We start from the raw sequence: 27,830 nt of genomic DNA, 5'->3' as shown, positions 1-27,830 counted from the left end.
TTTTACAATTGAAACCTAGTGCTTATTCATGGTACTATCTTCATCCAGCATCGGCCTTGGATTATGGTTTGGTCAATGTATATGCACTTTTTTTTACTGTATCTAGCTAAAGCCTCTTTAAAGCTCAAATGTTCTGATGAAGCCCCACCAAGGGTTGCTGATGCATTACTCAATTTTGCAGGCCAATTGACCTTGCGATCTGATAATTTTACCAAATTGTAGGAGAATGGATGCTGCAACGATTTCAAGCTGAAATCTGTTGAAAGAATTGATCAGGCATGCAGGGAAATCCCTTTTGAAAGTGCTGAATTGAGTGCATAGCAGCAACAATGTTTGATTTCCCATTGCCCGATTAAATCATGGCTGGTGTCCTGGCGCCCCTGTACCACGGGACTCCGGATGAGGCCCTGAAGTCATGCCAGCAGAGAGGGGAGCTGTGAACACTCGCCACAAGCACGAGGGGACACACAGCTTTGGGGGGTGCAGGCGGCAGCGCTAGCATGATTTTCAATAGATTTCATGCTGAAATCTATTAGAAATCTGCCTGCAGTGTATGAGCAGCCAATTGATAGTTCTGTGTTCAAATTTGATCAGTGAGGCATCTATTTGATGGTGAATATGGTAGCAGATCGACAGATGTTTGGGCACCATCAGGCTGTTAGGGACTCCCAGCATGCATTGTGGGTTGTGAGGTACGCCGGTTGTGTCTGTAATTGTTGGTGCTTTTTATTTGAGAACTTCTGTTCATGATTGTGTTACATTAGGGCCTGTTTCCACTACATGCGGATTCTGGATGCAGAAAACTGACTCCAATGAATGCTTATGGGAAATCTGCATCACAAAAACCGCGTTTAGTGGAAACCGGGCCGTAGGCATTCATTAGTCAGTTTTTATGCATCCAGAATCCGCATGTAGTGGAAACGGGCCTAAAGGCTTTAGCAGAGTAATGCTTGGAGCATGACCACATCTGCCATTACATTTGGTTGTTCCATTTTTTTCTTTTTTTTTTTTTTTTCTCTCCTGACAAAGCAGCAATGTCACATCTTTGAAGATCATCTCACCTGTGTGTCCCGACCTCGTCCATCCTCTCTCCTGGCCCCCCTTTCAGCTAGCAGGCAGTACCCAGATTGTGAAGTAAACTATCCTCTGGCAGCGTACTTAAACTGCCAGTTTCTTCAATATTTGTGGGTGTGAATTTGGATACTAAAAGCACTCATTCTTGCTTGCAAGCGGTTTGCTTTATTGATGCAAAATAATTAAACTAAAACCATCCTAATTGGGATGAGTTTGAGCTGTATCTTTTTTTTTTTTTTTTTTTTCTAAGGTATTTCGCTTTGAACTGATTTGTTTCCCAATTGCTTTCTTCTATCTGTTTGAAATGCACCAAAACTTCCAAATTACATGTTAACTACAATAAATTACCTTTTTGTAAGGTATATGATTAACTTGCATGTTCTTTACCCATTTTGTTTTCATTTGTGATTTGGAATAGGCATGTGCCTTGCCTGTGATCAGGCGCTCTGCCCTTTGCCAGCTTATACTTCAGCCACCACAATTTTAAACTTGAGGGTCAAATTATGAGTTGAAAATCAACTGTTATTCAAGAATATACTCTTTCAACTACAATTTAAGAGATTAATGGTAAGCTTTACGGTTTGCTCACATGTAAGCTTGTAAAGCAGTAGCAAAGAACAGGGTTTTTTTTCACAACAGTTAGACTGTGTTGAGGTTTGTCAGTGAATAAGTCAAGGTATGTAAAATGAGGAACAGACTCCTACTCTGTGTGGGTTACTATCCATACAGGAGCATGGGAAACGTCCAGCCAGTACATACTCCGCAAAGAGAGTCCAGATTTCATGCATGGGGTGGCGTGCGCTTTCTGCTTCAGTCAGTGCTGGAAATGTACAACTGGCAGCAGGTTAATATAGGTCATACTTTTACATTTTTTAAATTACAAAAATACCTTTTAAAAAACGAACTTGTGTTTGCAGCAATTTTTCAATGAAAGTGGAATTTCTTCTCTTTATAACATGCACAGTCCTGTCTTCCCCTCCTACCATCATAAGGCATCTTGCAAGGTCTCCACTATAATAAGTGTAGTCATGGTCCATTGTAGTGTCTTTGCTGTGTAAAGCTTTGCTATGCTTCCAGTGCCAGTCCTGATCTTTAAAGGGACTCCGAGCAGTGCAGAAACTATGGAAAGATGCATATCATTTTAAAGCTCTCTTTCTCCTCTTTCCAATGATATATAAACCACCACCCTACGCCTTTTAGTTTTCACTATTTTTGCGATTTAAATTGCCGCGGCCGCGATTTCAATCGCGAAAATAGAGAAAACTAAAAGGCATAGGGCGGCGGTTTATATATCATTGGAAAGAGGAGAAAGAGCGCTTTAAAATGATATGCATCTTTCCATAGTTTCTGCACTGCTCGGAGTCCCTTTAAACCTAACTTGGGAAATGCTTACCTTGTCTCCAGGCTCACTGCAATTTAATTTTGGTGATAGTTTTGTTTTGCTTTTTTCCTGCAGTCTACCCCCTCTCCTTCTGCTGACCTCTTGGGCTTGGGAGCTCCCTCTACTACCAGTCCTGGTGCACCTCCTGCTGCTGCTTCTGATAGCCTGCTTGTGGATGTCTTTGCAGATGCTTCACTTCCAGTTGCTGCTGTATCTACAGGGCCAGAGGAGAACTTTTCGAGGTAGGGTGATGCTGAAAGGGTAAGGGGTGCAAGAAATGCACTTTCCTTAGCAGCATCCTGTAAATATAAAATAAAAATGTATTGTCCCAAATCCAAAATAACAATATTTAAATGCTTGTCTAAATGTAAGCAGTTAAAAGTTGTATTTTGTTAGAGTGCATGATGGGAGTAGGGGAACTAATGGTGCTCCGTGTTGCTGCCTCTTCTCCCCTTGATTTTTCTCTTTGCCGCCGATGCCTGGTACAGCGATGTCCCAACTCCCACAGAAGGGGCGTCTGGGGAGCCAGACCCTTCTGTACTTGATGCTGATGATTTCTTCCACAAGTAAGCATACGAAACCCAACCAGAAAGGCACATCTGGTTTTCTCCAACCATCCTCCTTTACTTGCTGCAGATCGGCTTCCTCATTTCTAGGTGTACATGGATTTAAAGCAGCAGTGAAGACTGTCAGAGAAGTAATCTAGAAACCTTAGCTGTGTAGCTATTAGACTAATTGGTATCATTATGATATTGGCAGTTTACAAAATGAGAAATAAGTCTTTGATTGCCCTGCTTGCCTTGTGTAGATAAACCTAACCTTTTCATTAGAAGAACACTTTGTGCTGGATATGACTAATAAAGAATTATATGAAAAAGTTCAACTGAAATAATTTCCATTTTAAGAAAAAGAAAATTGCAATCTAGTTTGCTGCTGACTAACAATTAAATGGCAATGTTTGATTTATTTCAGAGCCTTAGGTGAATTTTTACTTAGTATCCAGTCTTTGCTTATCATTTTCCATGAGAAATGTAAATTGTTTGAGGTCATGCTTGAGGCTCGTAAAATTGGAGGCAAGACAGTATTCAATTCAGCACATTTAAAGGAGGAGTTCAGTAATACTGTCTCTCGTTTGGGACAGGAATATTTGAGATGTTGTTGCTACCTGTCTACCCCCATTTAGTGGCCTTTGATTTGGGCATGTGTCTGCCTTCCCCATCCAGTCAGGATGAAATGATAAGCCCAACATTTTTTGGGATACTTTACCAAATGTGCAGAGGCTTATAAGAATTTTTTGGTCCAAACCTAGTGCCCAGTCGTGTAGGTGTCGTAACGTCGCCGATTAGTTGGGCGGAGGGTGAGCTGAATAATGAAATTCCCAGCAGCGTTAAAAACTATTCCCTCTCTGAGGGCTGGTGCACACCGAGCGGCTTTTTTAGCGTTTCTGCAGCCGCTTGTTAAGTATAGGAAAAACGCAAACCGCTCTGAAAAACGCCTGTTCAGAACGGTTTTGCCGGCATTTTTGTTACAGAAGCTGTTCAGTAACAGCTTTACTGTAACAATATATGAAATCTATTACACCAAAACCGCTACACAGAACCGCAAAACGCTAGCTAAAACGCTACAGAAAAATAAGAAAAAGCGTTTCAAAATCTGCTAGCATTTTGCGGATCTGCTAGCGGGTTTTGGTGTGCACCAGGCCTGAGTCATAGTACTGTATCTCAAAGCAAGAAGTAATTCAGAGTGGGGTTTTTACTGGCACCTGAATTACCCGTGCACGGGCCGCAAATTATAGTATTGCAGCTTTAGCAGCACCCAACTTGGCCGTATTCCAATAAGGCCAGCTTCGTGCCCAGTCACCCTTTTGCTTTTCCAAAATCACATGTTTAAAGAAGATTTATGACTAGGTTTCATCAATGAGATGAAAATTAATTTCTCCTAGCATTCAAATTTCATGTAAATGAAATGCCTTTTGAAAATGGATCAATCAGAATAATTTCTGTTGATTTCTATTGGTCCAAGTTCAAGCTGCATAACATATACATAAAATATGAATGCTAAGAGAAATTGATTGATCATCCCCAATTATGATGAAACCTGTAAAATTTAACGTGCATGTGAACACACACATACGGTATATGAAGTAAATGTGTCCAAAAGTAAAAAGTACCAGTAATGGTTGGTTGCCTCTGTAGCTAGCACTTTCATTCAGCATTGATAATCAAACAGCTCTGAACCTTTTGGTGACAGGTTTTGGACTAGTATACCTCCTCATGGGGAAGCTTCAAGGTTTCCTATATTCTTTTTAAAATCACTCTTTGGCAACGACCTGTAGAAAAGATGTTGGCCGACCTTCCTACTCACTCGCACAGTATTCTGGCAGTTGGACTGAGCTACTGCTGTTCATTCAGTAAATGCTTCTGAAAATCAAGTACACCATAAAAATTCCCCATGAGGAGATGGACTAGTCCATATCCTATCAGTAAGGGGTCAGAACTGCCAGATCTCCACGGACAGTACATGGAACATATGAAATATTTATAGGTTTGATTATTTTTGTTCACCTAATTTAAAAAATAAAAAGTAAAAAAACTAAATGTAACGAATAAAAAAAAATACTTTTAATAGACAGGCATACATAAAGCTTTATATTTGAAGCAATTGGTTAATAAGATTATTTGTAGTCAGGTAGATCAGACCTCACTGCTGCTTTAACCAGACAGCTGTTACATGCAGAAATCTTCCATCTATCCATGTAACAAATGGCATGTATCAGAGGGCCACCCTAGGTGAAACCCTGGAGCTTTCTGATGACTTTTGCATGCATTGCAGTATGATTGCCCTCTATCCTCAACATATCTAACATGGTTGTGTGTCAGTCCACTATCCACACGTGATTGAATAACTGGTGGACTTCCCTGGCAGATGATCTGCAGAAAATTCTGAATATTCTTTAGTTTATGCTTTCTTCTAGTCTTAATAGTTTGTCCCCTCAGCATTTTATAGTCTTCAAAATGCTGCCATGTATGACCTTGGTAGATTTACTAAAGTAACGTTTGGGTCACTACATAGAAATCACCGATTTAATTTGTTCTAAAGTTTTCAACAGACATGTTGAAGTGGGCCTGGATAGTCCTAATGCTGCAAAGGAAGATTATAGAGAAGAGTAAATGTGGAACTTGCTTATTTCTTTTTATGTGTCCCAAAATTGTATTTACTTTTCCTGCTGCCTGGTAGTAAATAACTCCAAGCAGAGCATCCAAGTCCATCTCCAAATTTAAAGACCCCAGTTGTATTTATTATAGCTTTATGCAGGGCTGTGGAGTTGCTACAAAAATTCTCTGACTCCTCAGTTTGGGGTTCCTCCCTCTCCAATTCCTCTCATTTGCATATTAGTCTTGTTGATTAAAAGTATATAACATAAAATGCATTTCATCACTGCCAAAGCTTAGGAATTTTAAAGTTCTATTAAGACGGCATCTGCTTTTGGGGAAAAAAAGCTCTTGGCCAGGAAGCTGACACTTTACCCTGTCAGCCTTCCTTGCCTGTCATTGTCAACGTGAGTGCCCCAGTATGTTGTCTGTATAATGAGATTCATCGGAGCCCCATATATGCTGGTTTGCAGCGTGTAGCCCTGCCGCCTTGAAGAAAGTCTTTACTTTCTCTATATCTAATATAAATAAATCCAGGGCCATTTTCTGCAAGGGGGCAGATCTATGCACCGAAACCCAGTGAATTTTACACTTATACAATAATTGTTAATTGTACAGCTCTGTACAATTAACAAGCTTACACATAATTGCATTTCAAAAGTTCTGGAGGTGTGGCTAGCTTGCAGGGACAACAAAGGGTGATTTGCATATTCATCTGTGATGCATTGTGGGAGACATCATATTCTCATTCCAACCTGAACAATCGTAATACCTTCTGTTTTAAAGAGAATCTGTACTCTAAAATTCTTACAATAAAAAGCATACCATTCTATTCATTATGTTCTCCTGGGCCCCTCTTTGCTGTTTTTACCACTCCCTTCTGCAATCCTGGCTTGTAATTGCCAGTTTTAGGCAGCGTTTACAAACAAAAAACATGGCTGCTAACCAGTATGTGATAGGCTGAGAGAAGCTCAGTCTGTGAGTCATACAGAGCCTGCAGGGGGCGTGGAGAGGGTGTGTATAGCTTCTGCCTATCACAAGCAGAGCAGCACATTCCTGCCTGAGCCTGACAAAGCTGACAAAGGAAAGAAGATTAGATTGTATAACAGATAATACAGCCACTGTGCAACTAGGAAAGGCTGCAGTAAGACCGACCACATTAGAACAGGTATAGGAACTTACAGGATAGAAGAAATAAGGCTGAAAATGTTGTTAGTCTCTTTAAGAAGGCAAACTTTTTTGTTTATATGTAAGACATTCTAGTATCTAGTGGCAATGTGTTAATGTTTGAACAGATGGAAACCGTTTTAAATAGGATCGCCTTCAGAATCCAATACAGAGCGAAGCACAATGCATAATGTCCATCTTCACTCCTTTCTCCTTTGCAGCATTATCTTGGTTACCTTATGACAGGCCCATTCTAAGATATGTTGTGTTACGCCCAACATGCCCATATTGAGCTCTCACTCCTCAAAATACCCAACACGGTGATTTCTGTGGAAACAAATACGAACAGAAGCTATACTGTCTAGAAGCATTAAAATAATTATTGCAATTCATTAAGTACTTGTATTACATTAAACATTACTCATACCTTTTGTATATTTGAAAATCGATGCTTTAGTATGCAGTATGTCGTGTCCCAGTTGTGCTTTAGTAAATTTAGTCATACCTTCCCTTTTCCCCTCATTAATAGAATACTATTGCCTGGAAAATGAAAATGTCTTCTGTAAAGGAATTGACTTATGATTGCATCTTTGGTTTTCTGTTTTGTTTTTTTAAAGGTTTATCTGCAAAAATAACGGCATTCTCTTTGAGAATCCATTGCTCCAAATTGGCTTGAAATCAGAGTTCCGGCAAAACCTGGGTGAGCATATATAATATTTTGAGAGGAAATGAATTAGTAACCAATTCAAAACCGTACTAAATGAAGTTATGGAAACGGCAGTCATTTATCCCTGAACATTTATGTGACATGGTGTACACCTTTCACGCGTGATGTCCACAGAACTTCCATCTGTCCTTGGCTGCAAAACAGTGACGTATGTCCATCTGAATAAGAAATTCAAGATGTACTCTGAGGAACAAGTAAAATCGATGAAGTGCCCAAGACATGTTTACTGTAAACCTGTTGTGCAGAAATTGTACTCCTTGCAGGAACAGTGTGAACGTTTGCAATGTTGCAGGTAGCATTTATTACACTGTTGTTCACTTTCAGCAATGCCAAGTGCTGCACTGTTATTATTGAAGGGATCTGCAACACTCTATTTGGTTCAGGGACCATTTACACTTATCAACGCAAAATACTAGAGTTTTGCTGACGCGATTTTTACGCAATAAACATGTATTTTTCACTGTACTTTTTTGTAGTTTGTGCAATCACTATTTGCTTTAACATTATAATCACGATCGCTCAAAAATCACGAGAAAGTGCTGCATGCACTGCGTTTGCATTTGCTGATAATTGTGGCAGTGAAAACACAGCTGATTCACCGATTAGCAGTAAATTCACGCTTATCGCCTGAGTGTTAATGGGCCCTAAGTGTCCCAAAGCAACAATAATGAGCAAAACCTTTTCTCCTAAAATGCCCATTTTCAGTGGAGGGAAAAAAGTAATTTTTCCAGTGCTTACCTGTCAGCTGTTAAAGGGACTCCGAGCAGTGCAGTAACTATGGATATATGCATACCAAATGCATACCATACCAACGATATATAAACCGCCGCCCTACGCCTTTTAGTTTTCGCGATCGAAATCGCGGCAGCCGCGATTTCGATCGCAAAAATAACAAACTAAAAGGTGTAGGGAGGCGGTTTATATATCATTGGAAAGAGGAGAAAGAAAGCTTCAAAATGGATCTTTCCATAGTTACTTGTATTACACAGGGCGACTTTTCCCCAAAGTCGCCATTTCCATTCAGCACAATGCAATGAAATACAAGGAACCTAGGGGGATATAATTACAAACATCATGCTGGTAGGTGTGAGGATATAATTAACCACTTCAGCCTAACTGGACGAAAATTTTCGTCCAGTTAGGTTGCGCGCACTCCCGCAGGTTGCGCGCACTCCCGCGGGTTGCGCGCGCTCCCGCGGGCCCTCCCGTGCGCACCCCCGCTGCCGGCTGTTAGCCCACTGATCAGTGAAAGGGATTGTAAATCCCTTTCGCTGATCGGACCCCCCCGGAGAAAAGCAGACAGCGTCTCTTCAGACGCTGCGGCTTTTCTGAGCTCTGGTCTCCTTTCTTCTGCCTCCGGTGGCCTGCCTGGGAGCGAGATCGATCGCTCCCAGGACTTTTTGACTTTGCAAATTACACCAAAAACACACTTTGTGTTAAATAAATACATTTTAATACATTAAAAAAAACCTGTTTACCTCCCACACCAAACAATACCCACATACAAGTTTAAAATAAAAAAAAATAAAAAATTACAATAATAAAAAAAAAAAAAAACATAAGTAGTTACCTAAGGGTCTGAACTTTTTAAATATGCATGTCAAAGGAGTATATCAATATGATTTATTAAATTATGGGCTTCTAAATGGTGATGGACACAAATTGAAAAAATGCACCTTTATTTCCAAATTGAATATCGGCGCCATACATTGTGATAGGGACATAATTTAAATGGTGTAATAAGCGGGACAAATTGGTAAATAAAGTGCATAGGTTTTAATTATGGTAGCATGTTTTAATTTCAAACTATAATGGCCAAAAGCTGAGGAATAATGATTTTTTTCCATTTCTTTCTTAAAGGGAAGGTTCAGGGAGGGTGGCTAAAAAATAAAAATCAATTTCCACTTACCTGGGGCTTCCTCCAGCCCGTGGCAGGCAGGAGGTGCCCTCTCCGCCGCTCTGCAGGCTCCCGGTGGTCTCCGTGCGCGCCTCCGCTGCCGGCCGTTAGCCCACTGATCAGTGAAAGGGATTATAAATCCCTTTCGCTGATCGGACCCCCCCCGGAGAAAAGCAGACAGCGTCTCTTCAGACGCTGCGGCTTTTCTGAGCTCTGGTCTCCTTTCTTCTGCCTCCGGTGGCCGACGCTGACGTCATCGGACGTCCTCCGGGCAGCCTGGCGGACGTCCGATGACGTCAGTGCGCCGGCGTGGGACGCAGAAGTGCCGGGCCTTGGAGCGCAGAAGAGCCCGACCTGGCAGCCGGCCTGGCCAGGTCGGGTCGGCCACCAGAGACCACCGGGAGCCTGCGGAGTGGCGGCGAGGGCACCTCCTGCCTGCCACGGGCTGGAGGAAGCCCCAGGTAAGTGGAAATTGATTTTTATTTTTTAGCCACCCTCCCTGAACCTTCACTTTAATATTCCTGTTAAAATGTATTTACAATAAATTAATTCTCAGCAAAATGTATCACCCACAGAAAGCCTAATTGGTGGCGAAAAAAAAGATATAGATCCATTCATTGTGCCGAGTAGTGATAAAGTTATTAGCAAATGAATGGGAGGTGACAGTTGCTCAGATGCAAAAAAATTAAACCCTGTGGGCTGAAGTGGTTAATTAGTTGTGGGTATGCTTAGGCATACCAACAGGCACTGCTCGGAGTCCCTTTAATGTAGTTGTGTAAAACAAAAGGGGTGAAGTATTGCTAAGGTCATCTCCAAACTGCCTGATAGTCCTGTGAGAAGAGATGCAAATATTAAGAAATCTCAAGTCCATAGACGTGAAGCCATCCTTCCTGCACACATCCACACGAGGAAAATTGACCCTAAAATGAGCAAAGGATAGTGAAAGCGGACCTGAACAATCCGTGTAGTGTGGTGTAGCTTAGATAAGAGAGTTTAGGGGGGAAAGGTCCATAAGACACTACTGCACCATAGGCTCATCTAGGTTTAGCTTTTCTTTTTTTTTTTCAGATTTTTGCCCTGTAAACCTAAGAGTATCTTCTATTCTGAAAAATGTGTGGTCATTTATTTTATTTATTAAAAAAAGACTTTTTTTTTTTTTTTTTTTTTGTCAAAAGTAATGTTTTAGGTCACATTCATATAAAAATACAGAGAAGGGTTCACAAACGTTCAAACACCAATGCTATTCTTTTCTGTATTTCATGTTTAACGGAAAAAAAAAAGACGCGCTGACGATCTCACTTTTTTTTTTATAGGTCGTATGTTTATTTTCTATGGGAACAAAATGTCCGCTCAGTTCCAGAACTTCACTACGACATTGATATGCTCAGATGAGCTTAAAGCCAATATCCTTTTCATTTTCTACAGAACTGCAGCAGTTGTATCTTCAGGATAGGACTGCTAAAAAACAATGTAGTTTTAGCAGACATTGTACCTTGTTGTTCCTGCCAGTGGCGTAACTACAAATCATGGGGCTGCCAGCAAAATTTTTATAGGACCCCCCAGTGTTCTTGCCTTCCCTTGGTGACCCTCACAGCCTGGGGGCCCATCTTACAAGGGTGATAAAAGTGTGGCCATCATCATCTTCACACCCATAACAAGTATAGCCACAAAAAGGTTATATAGATATAGATTGCCATCTCTCCCTGAACTTCTGTAGGTTTAGCTATATTTTTATAGTATTTCCCCTGTTATGTCTATCAAAAACCACAATCTGTATTTTATATATGGGCTCTACAAGTAACAGATTCTGAATTTTCTTTGGTCTTGTATAATCCCTTGAACATCAGAGGGCAAGAACAAGAGCTGCACACTGCTGTCATTCTTAAAGGGAACCCTGAGTAAGAGGTATATGGAGGCTGCCATATTTATTTCCTTACAAACAATCCCAGTTGCCTAACAGTCCTGCTGATCTCTTTGGCTGCAGTAGTGTCTGATTAACACACATGAAACAAACCTGCAGCTAATCTTGTTAGATATTTGGCAGAAATAAAAGCAAAGGATCAGCAAGGCAGCCAATCAACTGGTATTGTTTAAAAAGGAAAAAATATATCAGCATCCATATCTCTCTCACTTCACGTTTCCTTTAAATTACACCTTTTCACTGGAAGAATTTATTTCTTTAATAGGTTAGCAGACTGAACATACAACATTTATTTATATTCGAGCGGTGCATCACAAATTTTGCTATGAAGGTCAATTTCGACACCCAGAGGGGTCGGATTAGCGGAAAAAGGGAGTAATTTCCGCAGAAGGGGTTCCCAAAATTTACCTTCTTAGACTTCATTACAGCTTTGCGGAAGAGGGGGGGTGGTTACCTTTAGGAGGGAGGGTTAGGCGACACGAGGGGGGGGGTTAGGGCTAGGCACCACTGGGGGAAAGGGGGGGGGGTCTTGGGGTTAAGCACCACCAGGGATGGGTTCTGTGTAAGAGTAGGGTTAGGTTTAGCCATAGTAAAATATTGGTAAATGTTACCGATATTTTACTATCAAAATTCAGTAGTAGAATATCCCTAAGTTTAGCAATATCTTACTAGCAACAATCCCCGCGCCCTTTTTTCCAGGCGCCTTTTTTACATGTATGCGTATACACGCGGACCACCCAAAAACAGCAAATAACCTTGATGCGGATCTGTTGCGTATTATGTCTTGTAGCTGCAGATGTGTGCTCTTAAGACTTGTACTCTTGCCTGACTTAAGTCATCTGAGGCAGCAGATAATCAGATCTGTGTACACAGGCTCGCGACCCCTGACCCACAAGCAATCCGCCCGGCAGGTTAACTATCCCCGTCGACGGCCGATCCCATTGTTCACGCCACTGCATGACGTCACACTGTCATCCCTCCGCCTCCCAACATAGCGTGTCCTCGGCTACACCACTGACATGGGTCCGTGCAGCTGACAGGGGTCTGTGCAGCTTGTCCCAACAATGTTGCCCAAGAGGATTGGATCGCAAAAGGCGACATCCATCAAAGGTGTGTATGCACCTTTAGAGACTTGCATTTTTCCAGCTTTGGTGAAAGTGATCTGGGGTTCTTTTTGCTTTGTGACTATCCAAAAACTGTTATCGATTTGTAAGACTGGTAACGCTTTTCATAAAATATAGAACTACATTTGTGGGTTTTATAGTTATTGGATTATCCTAGAGTTAGGATACTACCATACTCCTTACAATCCTTGACGATCTTCCATGTCTGAATCTCCAGTCTAAGCCTGTGGAGTCTACAGTTGATGGTGGCGCCCAGCTGCAGCAGGTGGTCAATATTGAGTGTGTCCAGGAATTTGTTGATGTTCCAGTCCTAAGTATCCAGTTCAGGTGTGCTATATGCTTCCTACTGTATCATGCTTTCCTTTACTAGGTAGATGGTTAGAATATGTATTCTGTATCTGCAGTCAGTTTCATACTACAGTAATATGTCAATTTAGGACATAAGGCAGGGCTAAGCAATAAATGTGTAATTTTTCTAAATTTTGTACAAGTATTATTATTTATGTTTAACATGAAGCATTTGAATCTAGAGGTTACAGTATACTAACAGAATAAAGGAGATAAGTCAAGTAACTGAAACTGATAAATGTTGGTAGCTTCCATTTTAAACAGTAACAACTTAATTTTAGCCAAATCAACCATCTTCTAAAGGTTTGTTTAATTTTGGATGGATTGTTTTTTTGAACTTTTGAAAATTGAATGTGGAGAAAAAATGCCCAAAAAGATAAATTAGAGACTAGATAGGAGAAAAGTATAGAGAGGAGGGGACCATCTAGAGCGGTATGAAATGTGATCAGACGTGAAAGGTGATGTGCTTGCTCAGGCTATTCCAAAGAAGATGAAAAATGATCTCCAAGGAGAAAACTGAGGAGAAAAAGTGAATTGCATATGGGCCCATGTGTGAAACTATCCTTACAGAAACTCTACTCTTAACCTCCCTGGCGGTATGATAAATGCGGCTGCGCGGCCGCTGGAGGTTTTTTCAAATTTTTTTTTTTTTTTTTAATAGCATGTAGCTAGCCTAGCGCTAGCTACATGCTTCCCCCTCCCTGCGGCGTCCCCCCCTTCCCCCCTACCCCCCCGTACCTACCGATCGCCGCCGGCGCTGCTTGCCCATAAGGAAATCCCGTTCTGAACGGGATTTCCTTGAGGGCTTCCCCCGTCGCCATGGCAACGAACGGAGTGACGTCGCCAACGTCGTGACGTCACAGGGAATCCCGATCCACCCCATAGAGCAGCCTGGCCGCGATTGGCCAGGCTGCGCAAGGGGTATGCGGGGGGGGGGGGCCTGTTTCCGCGGCGGATTGGCGGCGGGCGGCGGCGATCAGACCAAACACGCAGCTAGCAAAGTGCTAGCCGCGTGTTTGAAAAAAAAAATTATGTAAAACGGCCCAGCAGGGCCTGAGCGACACCCTCCGGCGGCTTACCCCGTGTCACACACAGGGTTACCGCCAAGGAGGTTAAAGAGACTCTGAAGCCTCTTTAAAAATCTGTTTTTAGCTCTTATTTATGGTAAGGATCTATGCCCGACCTAAAACGCCGCTATCCCGCGGTTGAACAAGGGCTTTATCACCCTCAAATCCTAGGGCAAAAAAATCCACAACTTTCTTGGTCCGTGGATTTTGCTGCCCAGGGAGGCAGAGCTTACCACTGTAGCTCTGCCTCCATTCGCGTCAATCCACTGCAGATCTCTGCCTCTCCCCCGCCCCTCTCAGTAAAATAAGACTGAGAGGGGCAGGGAGAGGCAGTGATTGATGGAAATAGAGGCAGAGCTACTGCAGAAAGCTCTGCCTCCTCTAGGAAATGCTCCCCCGTTTTTACCCTAAGGATTTGAGGGTGATAAAACCCTTGTTTAGCCGCGGGATAGCAGCGTTTTAGGCCGGACATAGATCTTTAACATAAATAAGAGCTAAAAACTGATTTTTAAAGAGGCTTCAGAGTCTCTTTAATAGAAAACCCTCTGTTCTGTACTGCAGCAGAGGTTACAAATCTGCAATTTGCAGCCAAATGAAATTTTTCTAAACTGGCCATAAGCACAGAGTAAAAGGGAAATATCTTTTTTATAACCTGAAGTTGCAAAAAGACTTACAGTGCCTGTTTATATATTTATTTATTTTTAAATACACTAAAGTGGAATTTCCCTTTAACTTTCACAGTTTTATTAAAGGCCACCCGAACATCAAAAAGCACAGGAACCCAATGATTTGTTTCACATAGTTGTATTTCTCATGCTACCCCTTGTAATTGCTGGTTTACCCAAGTGCAGGTCATCCTAGCTTTCTGCAGAGTTCTTCCTGTGTTTTCATTTCTTTCCTGTAGTTGATCAGGTTCCTCCCACAACCCTAAAAACTTCAAATGATTTCTCCTAAATTGGCCCAAGAATGTAGTAGGCACATTAGATTGCAAATCCCTCTGAAAGACAGTGACGTGAATATGTGCATAATAATCATTGTCCTCATCAGCTAGTGTAAACGGGGAAGGTGGCATCTGGGATTCTTTAGATATACTGTATTTCAGTTATCTATGACTGAAATGTTGACCTATGTTAAATATTCTGTGCTGTATGAGATTTTGTTTCCATTAAAGGGTAATCTGTTTTTTTTCTGTAGGTACGGAGGTGCGTTCCAAAATTTTTCTGTGAAGTTGCCGATCACCCTTAATAAATTCTTCCAGCCTACTGAGATGGAGGGTCAGGATTTCTTTCAACGATGGAAGCAGCTCAGTGGGTAAATGTCATCTTGGAACTTACTTTAAAGTGTACCAGACACGAAATTGAAAAAAAAAATTATACATACCTGGGGCTTCCTCCAGCCCCATGCATACAGATCGCTCCCACGCCGCCGTCCTCCGCTGCCTGCAGCTCCAGTATCGAATCCCATTGGTTCTGTCTGTCGCGGCCAGTCTGCCCAAGAGGATATGCGCCCTCTACGTATCTTGCCGCATGAGAGGACGCACTTCTCTTGGCCAGACTGGCCGCAACTGGCAAAACTAACAGGACACGATATCGGAGCCGCAGGCAGCGGATGACGGTGGCGTGGGAGCGATTCTTTGAAAGTGAAAACAGAATTAACTTTTGCAATATAAAAGGTTTAAAAGGGGTGTAAGTAGACCTGAAAGTAAGGTGAGCTGAGGTTTTAAGCCTTCCCTGTTGGTCAGTGAAGCAATCCACCACATTAATGGGCAAGCAGGGAGGAATACAAGGTAAAATGGTAGGTCAGGAACAGAAACTGGGGATGTCCTTCTGCTAAGTACACACGTATCAAGTGAAAAAACAATTCATTCTGGTTTTAACCAAAAATCTTGCATGTGTACAGGTGCAATCTGGTGTCATTAGTTTCTTCTTTAGCAAGCTAGTGGGACACATGATTGTGTCATCACCCCATCCATGTCCTTCTCTTCATCGGGGAATCTCAGAATTTTTTTTTTAGTTTTCAAAAGTACTCTTTGATGACATTATCACAAACCAAGAGCCAGAGCGGTGTGCATGTAAGCAGGCATTCCCGCTGGTTTCTTTCCAGGGAGTGTTTTTGAAATGAATGAAACACTTTGAGAATCCCCCTTTTATGCAATACTAGTCCAAAACCTGTTGGTAAGAGATTTAGAGCTGCCAGATTAATAATTCCCACTGTAAGTCATGGCGATCTGGAAAATATATTTATATATCTTCTTCTAACAGAAACAATAATATGCATTAAAAATGCATATTTTTGTGCAGAAGAAAGGAAAAACCCATTGTTAATTTGTTTGCAAGTGGTAACATGTTAACATTTGTGTAGACCTACTCTTAGGAGCCATTTCTGGGGGAGCTCAAGGATAGAAATATTCGCCATACAACTTCCACTGAAGGTAGCTGCTCATCACGCTCTTTAGCATACCCAGATAGCTCATGGAGTGATGTGTCACGAAAAAGAACAGTTGCTCACTTAAAGCTGAATTACTGCAAATAACTTTTGTCCTGTTTTGAGAAGGAAAAATTATATTTGGCATCACATACTTTATTGCTGTGTGCTTAGCTTATTCTTTTCAAGTTCATTTCCGTGACTTTTTTTTAAAGAGGAGTACGCTCCGCCTCTACTCTGAGTAGGATCCTGTCGATTCTTTTTTTTTTTAACTGCTTGCCCAGGCTCTGGCCTGATTGGTGGCTGCCAAGCTAGGGGCGAGCCGCTGCCACGCAGACGGAGGTTTCCAAAGAGCTTCCCCTTCCCATCAGTCCTCAGTCAGACAGGCTCTGTCATTTTGACCTCAAGTACTCGTTAACCACCCTGGTGGTATCCCCGAGTCAGGCTCGCAGTGGAATAAAGAAGCCAGGTGCGGTAATACCGAGCCTGACTCAGGGTAGTTGCCGGGAGGCTTGTGCAGAGCCTTATGAGCAGCAGGCTTTTTTACTCGCCTCCCCTGGGATCCAGATGCTGGCAGCCATTCTCCTTCTTGCCCTTGGAGATTCTTGATCCCTCTGGGGAGATTGCTGTCTGTCATCATGACGACAGCCGGTGATATCACTACAGGGTTACAGTGCCACCCGGAGTACGAAGGGAGAACAGCAGAGATGGATCCCAGGGAGTTGAGTAAGTGCAGGGACTGCTGCAGGCTCTATAGACCCTAAAATCTTAACATAATCATACCTCCAGGGAGGTTAAACTGTTCCAGGTAGGTCGTAGTATCTATATTTGTCTATAGGAGAAAAATACCATAGTGGGCATAACAATAGATGAGTAGAAAAAGGAAAATATATTTTTTTTCTGCTAATAATCTTTATAGATGGAAAATATATTTTTTTCTATTTTAGAACAATCAGAAAACCTTTTGTTTTCACATTTTGGTAAAACAAAATGCAGTGAGGTTAGTGAGGAAAGTAGACAGTAACTTTAGAGATTGCCAGGTAGAACCATGAAGACCTCCATTATTATGAACATGGAAATCGGGAACCCTTCTGTATATATAAATATATATTTGTCACTGGTAAATTGATAAATCTGTTGATATGCATAATCCTATATAATAAAATACAAGATTCCCTGTGTCAGTGCTTTGCGCTACTGCGCATGTCAAGCACTGACCGCCAATGGGACAGGACGCAGAGCGGTCCGGCTGAGCGGGCGGACGTGTGTGCACGCGGGCGGTGGTGGCGGGTGAAGAGACCTAGAGCCCATTTTTAAACGGGCTTAGGTAAACTAGTAATATATAATGTGCGTATATAAAATCTATTTAATTAAGGAACACTATGAAACCCAGTAGCAATGTACCAGACTGGTCGGCACAATCCTATCAGAAAAGCAGTGTTGAAAATAAGCTGTCTTTTATTATCTGGATGTGACCAATCAAATGTAAACAAACCTGTAATTGGCCATTGTGAATTACAATAAAGGCTCAGATCACAAATTACTGCTTTAACAATAATTTCTTGAAATAAGCAGGACACTTGATAACTGTTACGAGATTTCTTGTTTGGCAAATACGGTCATTCGTATAAATGTACCTTGCACGAAATACAAAACGCTGTGATCTACTAGAAAACAGTGCAGTGTACCCTCTTAATTCGTTTGAGCATGGGTTTTACTAGAGCTTCACTAATTGCCTCTGGAATCATCTTCAACTCCTCCATGGTGAAGCTGGAAATTGTTAGAGACCTTGTTCTCCACCTTTCATTTGAGGGCACCCCGCAGATTCTCAATAGGGCACTATTCTCCCCAGAATTTTTTTTCTAGCCGGGTGGCATGAAAAAGTAGTCGGGTTCGGTGATTATGAGAGAATACAGGGACAGCGCTTCTCTGCTCAACTCTGCTTACAACAGATAAAAACAAGGAACACCAAGAGCCCCAATAGTGTAATATGTACTGGTAAATGGTTACTAGATAGAGTAAATATTAATATTCACAAACCAGGGTTACCATTAGGCAACCACTGTAAAGGCAGGTGGGGAGATTTTCCTGACCCCATTCAGGAATAAGAAGTCGCTCTCTGTAGATGAGAAAAAGGGGGTTCAACCCTCCAACCAGGGTGGACTCAATATTATGCAGGAGAACAGAGGCGCCAAAAGGATAAAAGGAAGCTAAATGAGCTTAAAAACCAAATTCTTGGTAAATAGAGGAGGTAGTGGTGGACTTACCACCTCCAAGTAGACACACAACGACTGTAGTAAACATAGTTTGTTATTGCCTGATGAAGCGGGATCAAACCTGCGAAACGCGTTGCATATTTGGAGTTCATAAATAAAATATATTGACTGTGTTTACTACAGTCGTTGTGTGTCTACTTGGAGGAGGTAAGTCCACCACTACCTCCTCTATTTACCAAGAATTTGGTTTTTAAGCTCATTTATCTTCCTTTTATCCTTTTGGCGCCTCTGTTCTCCTGCTTACAACAGAGGAGGAGGAGGTGAGCTGATGACAGCCGGGTGCTCACCAAAACTAGCCGGGTGGACCACCCGGCTAAAGCATGGGGTGAACACTTAGGGTTTAGGTCTGCAGACCTGCTTGGCCAGTCCAGCACCTTTACCCTTAAGCTTCTTTAGCAAGGCAGTGGTTGTCTTGGTGTGTTTGGTGTATTTATGATGTTGGAATACTGCTTATGACCTAGTTGCCGAAGGGAAGGAATCCTGATCTGTTTCAGTATGTCACAGTACATGTTGGCATTCATGATTCCCTCAATGAACTGTGGCTCCTCAGTCTCTCTGCCGTGCTTGACTATGGGCAAGACGCACTTGTCTTTGTACTCCTCACCTGGTTGCAGTCACGCACGCTGTACACCATCATAACCATACAAGTTCATCTTGGTATTATCAGACCACGGTCTATGGTTTCAGTAATCCATGTCCTTTGTCTTTTTGCCATCAGCACGCTGTTTGCAGGCTTTCTTGTGCACCATATTTAGAAGAGGCTACCTTCTAAGACAACAGCCATTCAGCACAATTTGATGCAGTGTATGGTGTGAGCAGTAACAGGTTGATACCCCTCTCCCTAACCCCTTCACCTCTGTAGCAATGCTGCCAGCACTAATATGGTTGTTTGTAAAAGACAACCTCTGGATATGACATTGAGCACGAGCACTTAAAGTGAACCTCCAGACTAAAAATCGACTCAGCAGCACTGAAAAGGCTTGGTGTTTCTTTAACAGTTTCACAGCATCAGAACTTTGTTTCTCTTAAACAAGGCTCATTTTAGCTGCACAGAAGAAAACTGCCCGGGCATTTTTCCCCTGATACTGTGCAAAGCATGATGGGATTTCTGATGTTGTTCTCGTTCTGCTGTTTTGGTGCAATTTTTTTTTTTTTTACATTTTGAATTTGACATTTGAAGCCTAGTGTGTGCAGCTGGGAGGGGTGATCAGGACACAAGACAGTTGGAACGGAACTGTCTTTTGCTCCCTGTCACCTCCTTTTAACCAAAAATATGGCAGCCCCCATGACAAAGATGGCAGCCCCCAAACATTTGCCTGTTCTTTTAAAACAGGGTGGGTAAAAAATTATATTACCTATCTATTCTAATTAACATAACTAATGTAACTAAATGACAGTATGTTTGTTTAGGCTGAAGTTCCCCTTTAACTTCTTTTGTTGAGCATGGCAAGGCCCGTTCTGAGTGGAACCTGACCTGTTAAACCATGTGTGGTCTTGACCACTATGCTTCAGCTCACTTTCAGGGTGTTGTCAATCTTCTAATAGCCTAAATCATCTTCATGTAGAGCAACACTTTTTTTTTTTTTAAAGGGAACCAGAGATTAACGTTTCACACAAAATAAACATATCAGTCGATAGCTTGTAAAGAATAAATGCTCTACCTCAGTGCTGTCCAACTGGCGGCCCGCGGGCCGCATCCGGCCCACCAGGCCACCTGCTGCGGCCCGCTCGTGTCCCTGGGATGCAGGCATGGCTTGCGCTATCGGCGCCATGCCTGCTCCCTCGTATTGTGGCCTCCTGTGTCCCCGCTGGCCTCTCCTATGTCCCCCCGCTGCCGCTGCCTCACAGATCAGACCTCACAGATCGCGGCGACTGAGGTAAACAGAGGGCGCATGGTACCCGCACGGAGTACGTCACATGCGGAAGTGAATCATTAGTCATTTCCGCATGTGACGTTCTGCCGCGCGGGTGTCATGCGCGCGCTCTGCTTGCTTCAGTCGCCGTGATCTGTGAGGTCTGATCTGTGAGGCAGCAGCGGCATCGTCAGCGGGGACACCGGAGAGGCCAGCGAGGACACCGGAGAGGCCAGCGAGGACACCGGAGAGGCCAGCGAGGACACCGGAGAGGCCAGCGAGGACACCGGAGAGGCCAGCGAGGACACCGGAGAGGCCAGCGAGGACACCGGAGAGGCCAGCGAGGACACCGGAGAGGCCAGCGAGGACACCGGAGAGGCCAGCGAGGACACCGGAGAGGCCAGCGAGGACACCGGAGAGGCCAGCGAGGACACCGGAGAGGCCAGCGGGGACACCGGAGAGGCCAGCGGGGACACCGGAGAGGCCAGCGGGGACACCGAGGTAACGGGCTCGTTACTGGTGGGGGCACCTGTCACTAGCTGGGGGGGCTCCTGACACTATCTAACTGGGGGGGCACCTGTCACTATCTAACTGGGGGGGCACCTGTCACTATCTAGCTGGGGGGGGCACCTGTCACTATCTAGCTGGGGGGGGCACCTGTCACTATCTAGCTGGGGGGGGCACCTGTCACTATCTAAGTGGGGGGCACCTGTCACTATCTAAGTGGGGGGCACCTGTCACTATCTAGCTGGGGGGCACCTGTCACTATCTAGCTGGGGGAGGCACCTGTCACTATCTAAGTGGGGGGCACCTGTCACTATCTAAGTGGGGGGCACCTGTCACTATCTAGCTGGGAGGGGGGGCACCTGTCACTATCTAAGTGGGGGGAACCTGTCACTATCTAGCTGGGGGGGGTGCTCCTGTCACTATCTAAGTGGGGGGCACCTGTCACTATCTAAGTGGGGGGCACCTGTCACTATCTAAGTGGGGGGCACTTGTCACTATCTAAGTGGGGGGCACCTGTCACTATCTAGCTGGGGGGGTGCTCCTGTCACTATCTAGCCTGGGGGATGGTGCTCCTGTCACTATCTAGCCTGGGGGGGGGGTGCTCCTGTCACTATCTACCCTGGGGGGGTGCTCCTGTCACTATCTAGCCTGGGGGGGTGCTCCTGTCACTATCTAGCTGGGGAGACACCTGTCACTACCTCAACTGGGGGGACACCTGTCACCTGGCATTTCAGCCCACACATCATCCCCAATCCGGCCCAAAACACAATTGCCAGGCACAGCAGCCAGTAGAGGAGAATTTAGAAGCCAGGTGAGAGGTGTCTACCATATTAACCACTTCACAACGGAGGGGTTTTACCCCTGAAGCACCAGCGCTATTTGTGCCTTGCAGCGCTGCTTCCATTGATTGTTTTCAGTGATATGATTGGTTATTGGGGACTGGGGTCCCCATAACCAATCATTGCACTGCAGAGCGGGGGTGTGTGCGCGCGCGCGCGGGTCGCGGGGGCGCGCGATCGCGCGCTGCACATTTGTTTACATTTAATTGTTATCAATGGAGACTGCTTCTGTTTGATGCAGTCTCCCATTGTGTCCGCAATCGGCGCGTCTAATTGGATTTAGGAACGATTGTTCCTAACATCCAATTAGTCACCTGCTGTGCTGCCTGGCTGGAGTGTGCGCGCGAGGTCCCCGCCCACTCCCAGCCAGTAAACAAACAAGTGCGCCTTTCTCCGTCCCTGGGGGTGAAGCAGTGCGCAGAGGGACGGAGAAATTTAGCACTGGGGGGTAAAGTGGTTAAAGGGGCATTCTGCTTATTTATGTGAAATGCTGTCTATTTATGTGCCTCATGACTGCTGAATTTGTCGTGTTGGGGGCCTCATGATTGCTGAATTTGTCTTGTTGGGGGCCTCATGATTTGTTGGGGGCATCACGATTGCTGAATTTGTCTTGTTGGGGGCCTCTAGATTGCTGAATGTGTCTTGTTGGGGGCCTCATGATTGCTAAATTTGTCTTGTTGGGGGCATCATGATTGCTGAATTTGTCTTGTTGGGGGCCTCATGATTTGTTGGGGGCCTCATGATTGCTGAATTTGTCTTGTTGGGGGTCACATGATTGCGAACTCTGAGACTATGGAAAAGCTGAATCGTCCTCATGAGACAATAGCATTAAACCTACTTTTTTAGCTTTTTAAAACGGAAAATAAAACTGGGAGGTTTTTTAAAAAAAACCCACATTTTTCAGGAGTAGGATGGATGAAATTGTTTATCTTCACAGTTTTTATTTTCAACTTGGATTTTCCATAATGTTCATGTATGAGTTAAAACGTTTGTATGTAGTTTAAATTGCTGTTGCCACTTTGCGATAAGTGACTTTTGGGTTGCAGTTTGGACACTCGGCCTCCAAAAGGTTCACCACCACTGTCCTAATCTAATGTCCCACATTGCTAAGTTCATGTAAATTTGTCTCCACCCGTGGCCACACCTGCATTCTGGTCCATGGCCACACCCATTTTTCGGCGCGGCGCGCTAAGCGCGCCGCTCAATGGACCCCTCATGTTTTCTGGCGCGCGTAACTTCACCATTATTTTAAATTGCATTTTGTGAAAAGTGCTGCCAATCTAATTATCCTTTAATTGCATTTTTTCCGGGGGGGGGGGGGGGCTCTAGCAAGAACCTTCGGCCCTCCACCATGGGGTCTGAAAAAAAAATGGCCCTCCATGCCCATGAAGTTGGACAGCACTGCTCTACCTGATTATTTCGCCGCTCTGGTGTGCCTTTTTTAGTGTTTTTTTATCCATTATTGCTCCAGGAAAAATCCAATATGGACGCCGGCTCATATCCCTTCTGCTTCCGGGTTATGAGTTGTTCTGGATGTGCTGTCTAGGCTATATGAGACTAGGCTGCTGTCTAGGCTATATGAGAATCTGTGTGCTTTCATTTTGGTATGATGTGCAGATGCCTGTAGGAAGTCTCTGTCATAGGAATGAAACTGCAGTCATCATCATTATCTATGCAGAGTGCACACAGAGCACACAGATCATATTGCAGCCACACTTGTCTGTTTCAGAGCTTCTCTCTCAGCAGCAGCAGCCCCTCCCATGTCATCAGAGCTCTCAGTATGCAAAGCAGGAAAGCTGAGCCAGGAGGGGGCAGGCTTGGGCTTGAAAAGACTCCACAGAAGAGTGACTCAGCTATAATGATTCCAGGTCAAACCTAGACTGAAGGCTCAGTCGGGTATTCTTTTCACAGCTGATAATAGACTAATTAGGCAGATAAGAATGAAACTAAAAGCAAGGTAGGCGTTTACTGTCATGTTCCCATTGATAAATTTAGTAAAATACATGAGGGTGCTTCGTCTCTGGTTCTCTTTAAGATCCTCTGAGTTCTCTGCCATGTGCTATGTTGAACTTCCAGTGGTCAATGTGAGTGGGTGTAAGGGCTGTAACACAAAATTTAACACACATGCTCCCCATTCACACCTGATACCTTGTAACACTAATGAGTAACAACCCCGGGTAGGTAAAATGTCTAATTGGCAAAAATGTTGATGTTCTTTACTTAGGGGTGTACTCCATTTAGTTGCCAACTGTTTAGACATTAACCACTTTTTTCAGACGGAATGTTTGTCCTTCGGAGCTTCATCTAAACCCTCAAAGACATAAGTATTCTGCTTTGAATGAACACAGCACATATGCTTGCAAATATGAACAGAAAATAAAATAATTCTTGCCAAAAAGTACAGTAAACACCCAAAAAGTCTAGTTTGTCCTAGAGAATAGACACCCAAGTGTCAGCAGTGTGTTGCGTTATTTTGATGGAACAGCAAATTTACACTGATACAATGTAAAAAAGTGTACAGCTTATATAGCAAAGTGTCATATATTCAGTGTTGTCCCATGAAAAAATAAGATAAAAGATTTACAAAACTGTGACTTTTATGAGATACTGTAACTGCTCCATTTCAGTCTACATTTTCTTTACACCCGCTTTAATTGAAAAACCTCTTTTACCTTGTCTTGCAGCAAATAGGATCTCTGGTACTAGCTTTGTACTTGTCATGATTTCCAAAATCATTAAATTCAACAATTCCCTTGAAGCATGCTCAGAACTTATGTGATGTGTTTTTGTTACAGGCCAAAGCAAGAGGTCCAGAGCATATTCAAGGCAAAGCAACCAATGGATACTGAACTCACTAAAGCAAAGGTTGGTAACTAAAAGAAAAAGAAAAATTTACTTCCACATGCACATATGTGTACACCTTCACTTTCACTTTGTTTCTATGATGTCCTTTTACTCAGGTACTCTCACTTCCTGCTTTTGTTTCTTTCTCAGTGGGCAGCAGTAGATGTATCTCTGTACTGCCATCCTTCCTCTTGTGTAGAGGAGATGGGATTTTTCACCTTATGCATCAGAGCAATTTTCACCTCCCATTCATTCGCTAATAACTTTATCACTACTTATCACAATTTATTGATCTATATCTTGTTTTTTCCGCCACTAATTAGGCTTTCTTTGGGTGGTACATTTTGCTAAAAAGTATTTTTTTATAAATGCATTTTAACAGGCATATTAACTACTTGCTGCATGCCGTGCAGTATAATCACGGCCCTGGAAAAAAGACAGGATGCAGCAGGGCCGTGAAAACAAGTCTGCAGCGGCATGCAGCCGCCGCTCGCTCCCGTTCGCGCGTGCGCGCGCACCGCCGTTACCGCCGCATAGAGGGGAAGTTAATGAATGGGACCGCAGGTCCCATTCATAAATCTAAGTCCCCGATTCAATGAATACCAGCGTCTACAAGACGCCGGCATTCATTGTATCTTCCTGTGTTACACAGCCACGGATTACTTCCGATTCACGTGCTTACGTACGTGAATCGGAAATGACGACTGAGGACATCTTGTGGCCAAAAAGTATATTGCACCAAAATTGCTTTTTATTTAATAAAAATCCCCACACTGACTGATATAATTAACTATTTCCCTCCCACACCCTCCCATAATACCCAAACTTTTTTTTTTATTTATATAAGGGGGGAGGGGGGAATTACATAAAAAAAAAATATAAGTAGTTACCTTAGGGACTGAACTTTTTAAAAATTGATGTCAAGGCAGTATATTACTATTAATTTTTAATTTATGGGCTTGTAATTAGTGATGGACGCAAAACTGAAAAAATGCACCTCTATTTCCAAATGAAATATTGGCGCCATACATTGTACTAGGGAAATTTTTTGAACGTTGCAATAACCGGGACAAAAGGGCACATAAAATGTGTGGCTTTTATCCACAGTAGAATGTTTTATTTTAACACTATAATGGTCAAAAACTGAAAAAGAATGCATTTTATAATTTTTTTTTCTTATTACTCATGTTAAAATGCATTTAGGATAAAATTATTCTTGGCATACTGTAACTCCCAAAGAAAGCCTAATTGGTGGCAAGAAAAACAAGATATAGATCATTACGCTGTGATTAGTAGTGATTAAGTTATTGGAAAAAGAAAGGGAGGAGCGCTGACAGGTGAAAATTGCTCTGGTCCACAAGAGAAAAAATGCCTCAGGTGTCAAGTGGTTAAGAAAAAAATGAAAAAAATCATTTATCTCTCAGTTTTCGGCCATTATAGCTTTAAAATAATACATGCTACCATAAAAATAAAACTCTAAATTTTGTCCCTATCACTAAATTTTGTCCCTATCACAATGTATGGCGCCAATATTTTATTTGGAAATAAAGGTGCATTTTTTCCATTTTGCATCCAGCACTATTTACAAGCTTATCATTTAAAAATTGTTCGTAGTATACCCGCTTCACATGCATATGTAAAAAGTTCAGACCCTTAGGTAACTATTTATTTATTTTTGTAAATTTTTTTTTCCATAAATTTTATTTGGGTAATTTTTTGGTGTTGGGAAATAAACCGTTAATTTTTAATGTTATAATATGTGTAAATTTGCATGTAAAATGTATGTAAATGTAGTTTTACTATTTGGCCACAAGATGACCACCTTGAGTTTTTTTTTCTCCTTGTGCTTCTCGCTTACCGGAAGCACAAGGACGGGGGAATTTTTTTTTTTTTTTTAGAAAAACTGCGGTCTCTCATCAGAAACCATTGGTTTTTCTGCTGGCAACTTAGATCGGTGAACGGGAACCATGTACCTGTTCATTGATCCCAGGGCTACCGGGGGACAGCACGGGGGCGTGCACGTGGGAGCGCGCCGAAGCGCGCCTCTGCAGCAGAGCAGCCGCCTGGACGTGAGAATCACATCCGGTGGGCTGAAACCGTTAAGCTATGTACAACTTTGAAATAATTAAAGAGGCACAATGGCAAAAAGTAGGCTAGTGGTACAACCCTGGTAGTATGTACTGAATATTAGGAGCATTAGATACTAAGTATTTTTAAATGTCTGCTTGAGAGGTTTTAGACAGCATATGTAGTGATCCTGCCTGATGTCCCCTCTGCTGACTGACTGCTTTGTAATAGCTGATTGCTCCTCTCATGTCTCTCAGCTGAGGACATTGGAATGCAGGGGAGTCGGTGAGTGCTGTGGAAGATCGCAGATAAATAAGCAAGAAAAATGGCTTGGCTCCTACTGCTTCGAGTGCTATGATCTTCCCCAGCACTCCCTGAGCAGTCTACACAATCCCATACAGCTTGAGCATGGAGAAACCAGAAGATAAATCAGTTGTAACCACATTGAGAGGGGGGAGTATGTCTCATAGCTTGAGAAAATGACTGGTTGTATCCATGCATGTGCTGTCAAAAAACCTTTCAAGTCCACATTTAAAAGAAAGGCTTAGTAATTGAAGCTCCTAATATTAGGCCCATGCTAACAGATTACCCTAATAGCCTAATTTTCACCATAGTACCCCTTTAAGACTAGAAACAGCCGTAAGTGGTCATTTCAGGTTGCAATTTTGGTAAGAGTACTGTACAGATGCATTTCTCAACGTCCAGCCCAGCAGTATGTTATGTTCTGTTATGTATTTGTGTAGTGCTGGATATTCAGCAATGCTTTCACAACCTGACCTTAAGAAGTTTTCACAATCTCATCCCTACCATAGTCAAAAGTCCTATTGGGCTGTGGATCTAGTTGTGTGTTCTGGGGATTTGGGAGGATACTGAAATGTTGGATACCAAGGCTTTTTTTTGGTTGTTTAACATACTGTCCACACTATTCAAAACTAAAATAAAATGAGGAATTCCTGTACATTTTGTCAGGTTATTTTATTGGCCGTAAACAAGCTTATGGCAGCCTGTCTTGCTTATGTTCATTTTACATTGCTGCCCCTATTCTGCCTGTACAAGTAAGTTAGGTCTGTAGCAAAAAGATCTCTTACTGCTCTTTCTGCTGCTTTACCTCGGGGCCCTTTTATATTGGTACAATTCGAGACAATCGCACCACAGCCGAAAA

General features: G+C 43.0%; 1 protein-coding gene across 4 annotated transcripts in view; it reads left to right on the top strand.

Annotated features, from left to right (window-relative positions):
* AP2A2 (adaptor related protein complex 2 subunit alpha 2) overlaps positions 1–27,830 on the top strand; it is a 159,871-nt gene that overhangs the window by 123,540 nt on the left and 8,501 nt on the right. Inside the window, exons 15-22 of one of the 4 annotated variants that reach the window (XM_068260807.1) lie at positions 1,033–1,134; positions 2,531–2,697; positions 2,944–3,021; positions 7,392–7,474; positions 10,712–10,801; positions 12,647–12,770; positions 15,053–15,169; positions 24,553–24,622. In XM_068260807.1, coding sequence (XP_068116908.1) covers positions 1,033–1,134; positions 2,531–2,697; positions 2,944–3,021; positions 7,392–7,474; positions 10,712–10,801; positions 12,647–12,770; positions 15,053–15,169; positions 24,553–24,622 — 831 coding nt within the window. The remainder of the gene's footprint in view (positions 1–1,032; positions 1,135–2,530; positions 2,698–2,943; positions 3,022–7,391; positions 7,475–10,711; positions 10,802–12,646; positions 12,771–15,052; positions 15,170–24,552; positions 24,623–27,830) is intronic. The other 3 variants (XM_068260808.1, XM_068260809.1, XM_068260810.1) reach the window with 3 other exon arrangements.

Source organism: Hyperolius riggenbachi, chromosome 11, assembly GCF_040937935.1.
Source record: "Hyperolius riggenbachi isolate aHypRig1 chromosome 11, aHypRig1.pri, whole genome shotgun sequence".
NCBI classification, from domain to species: domain Eukaryota; kingdom Metazoa; phylum Chordata; class Amphibia; order Anura; family Hyperoliidae; genus Hyperolius; species Hyperolius riggenbachi.
The sequence above is the reverse complement of the archived record's forward strand: the minus strand, read 5'-3'. Positions and strand labels throughout refer to the sequence as shown.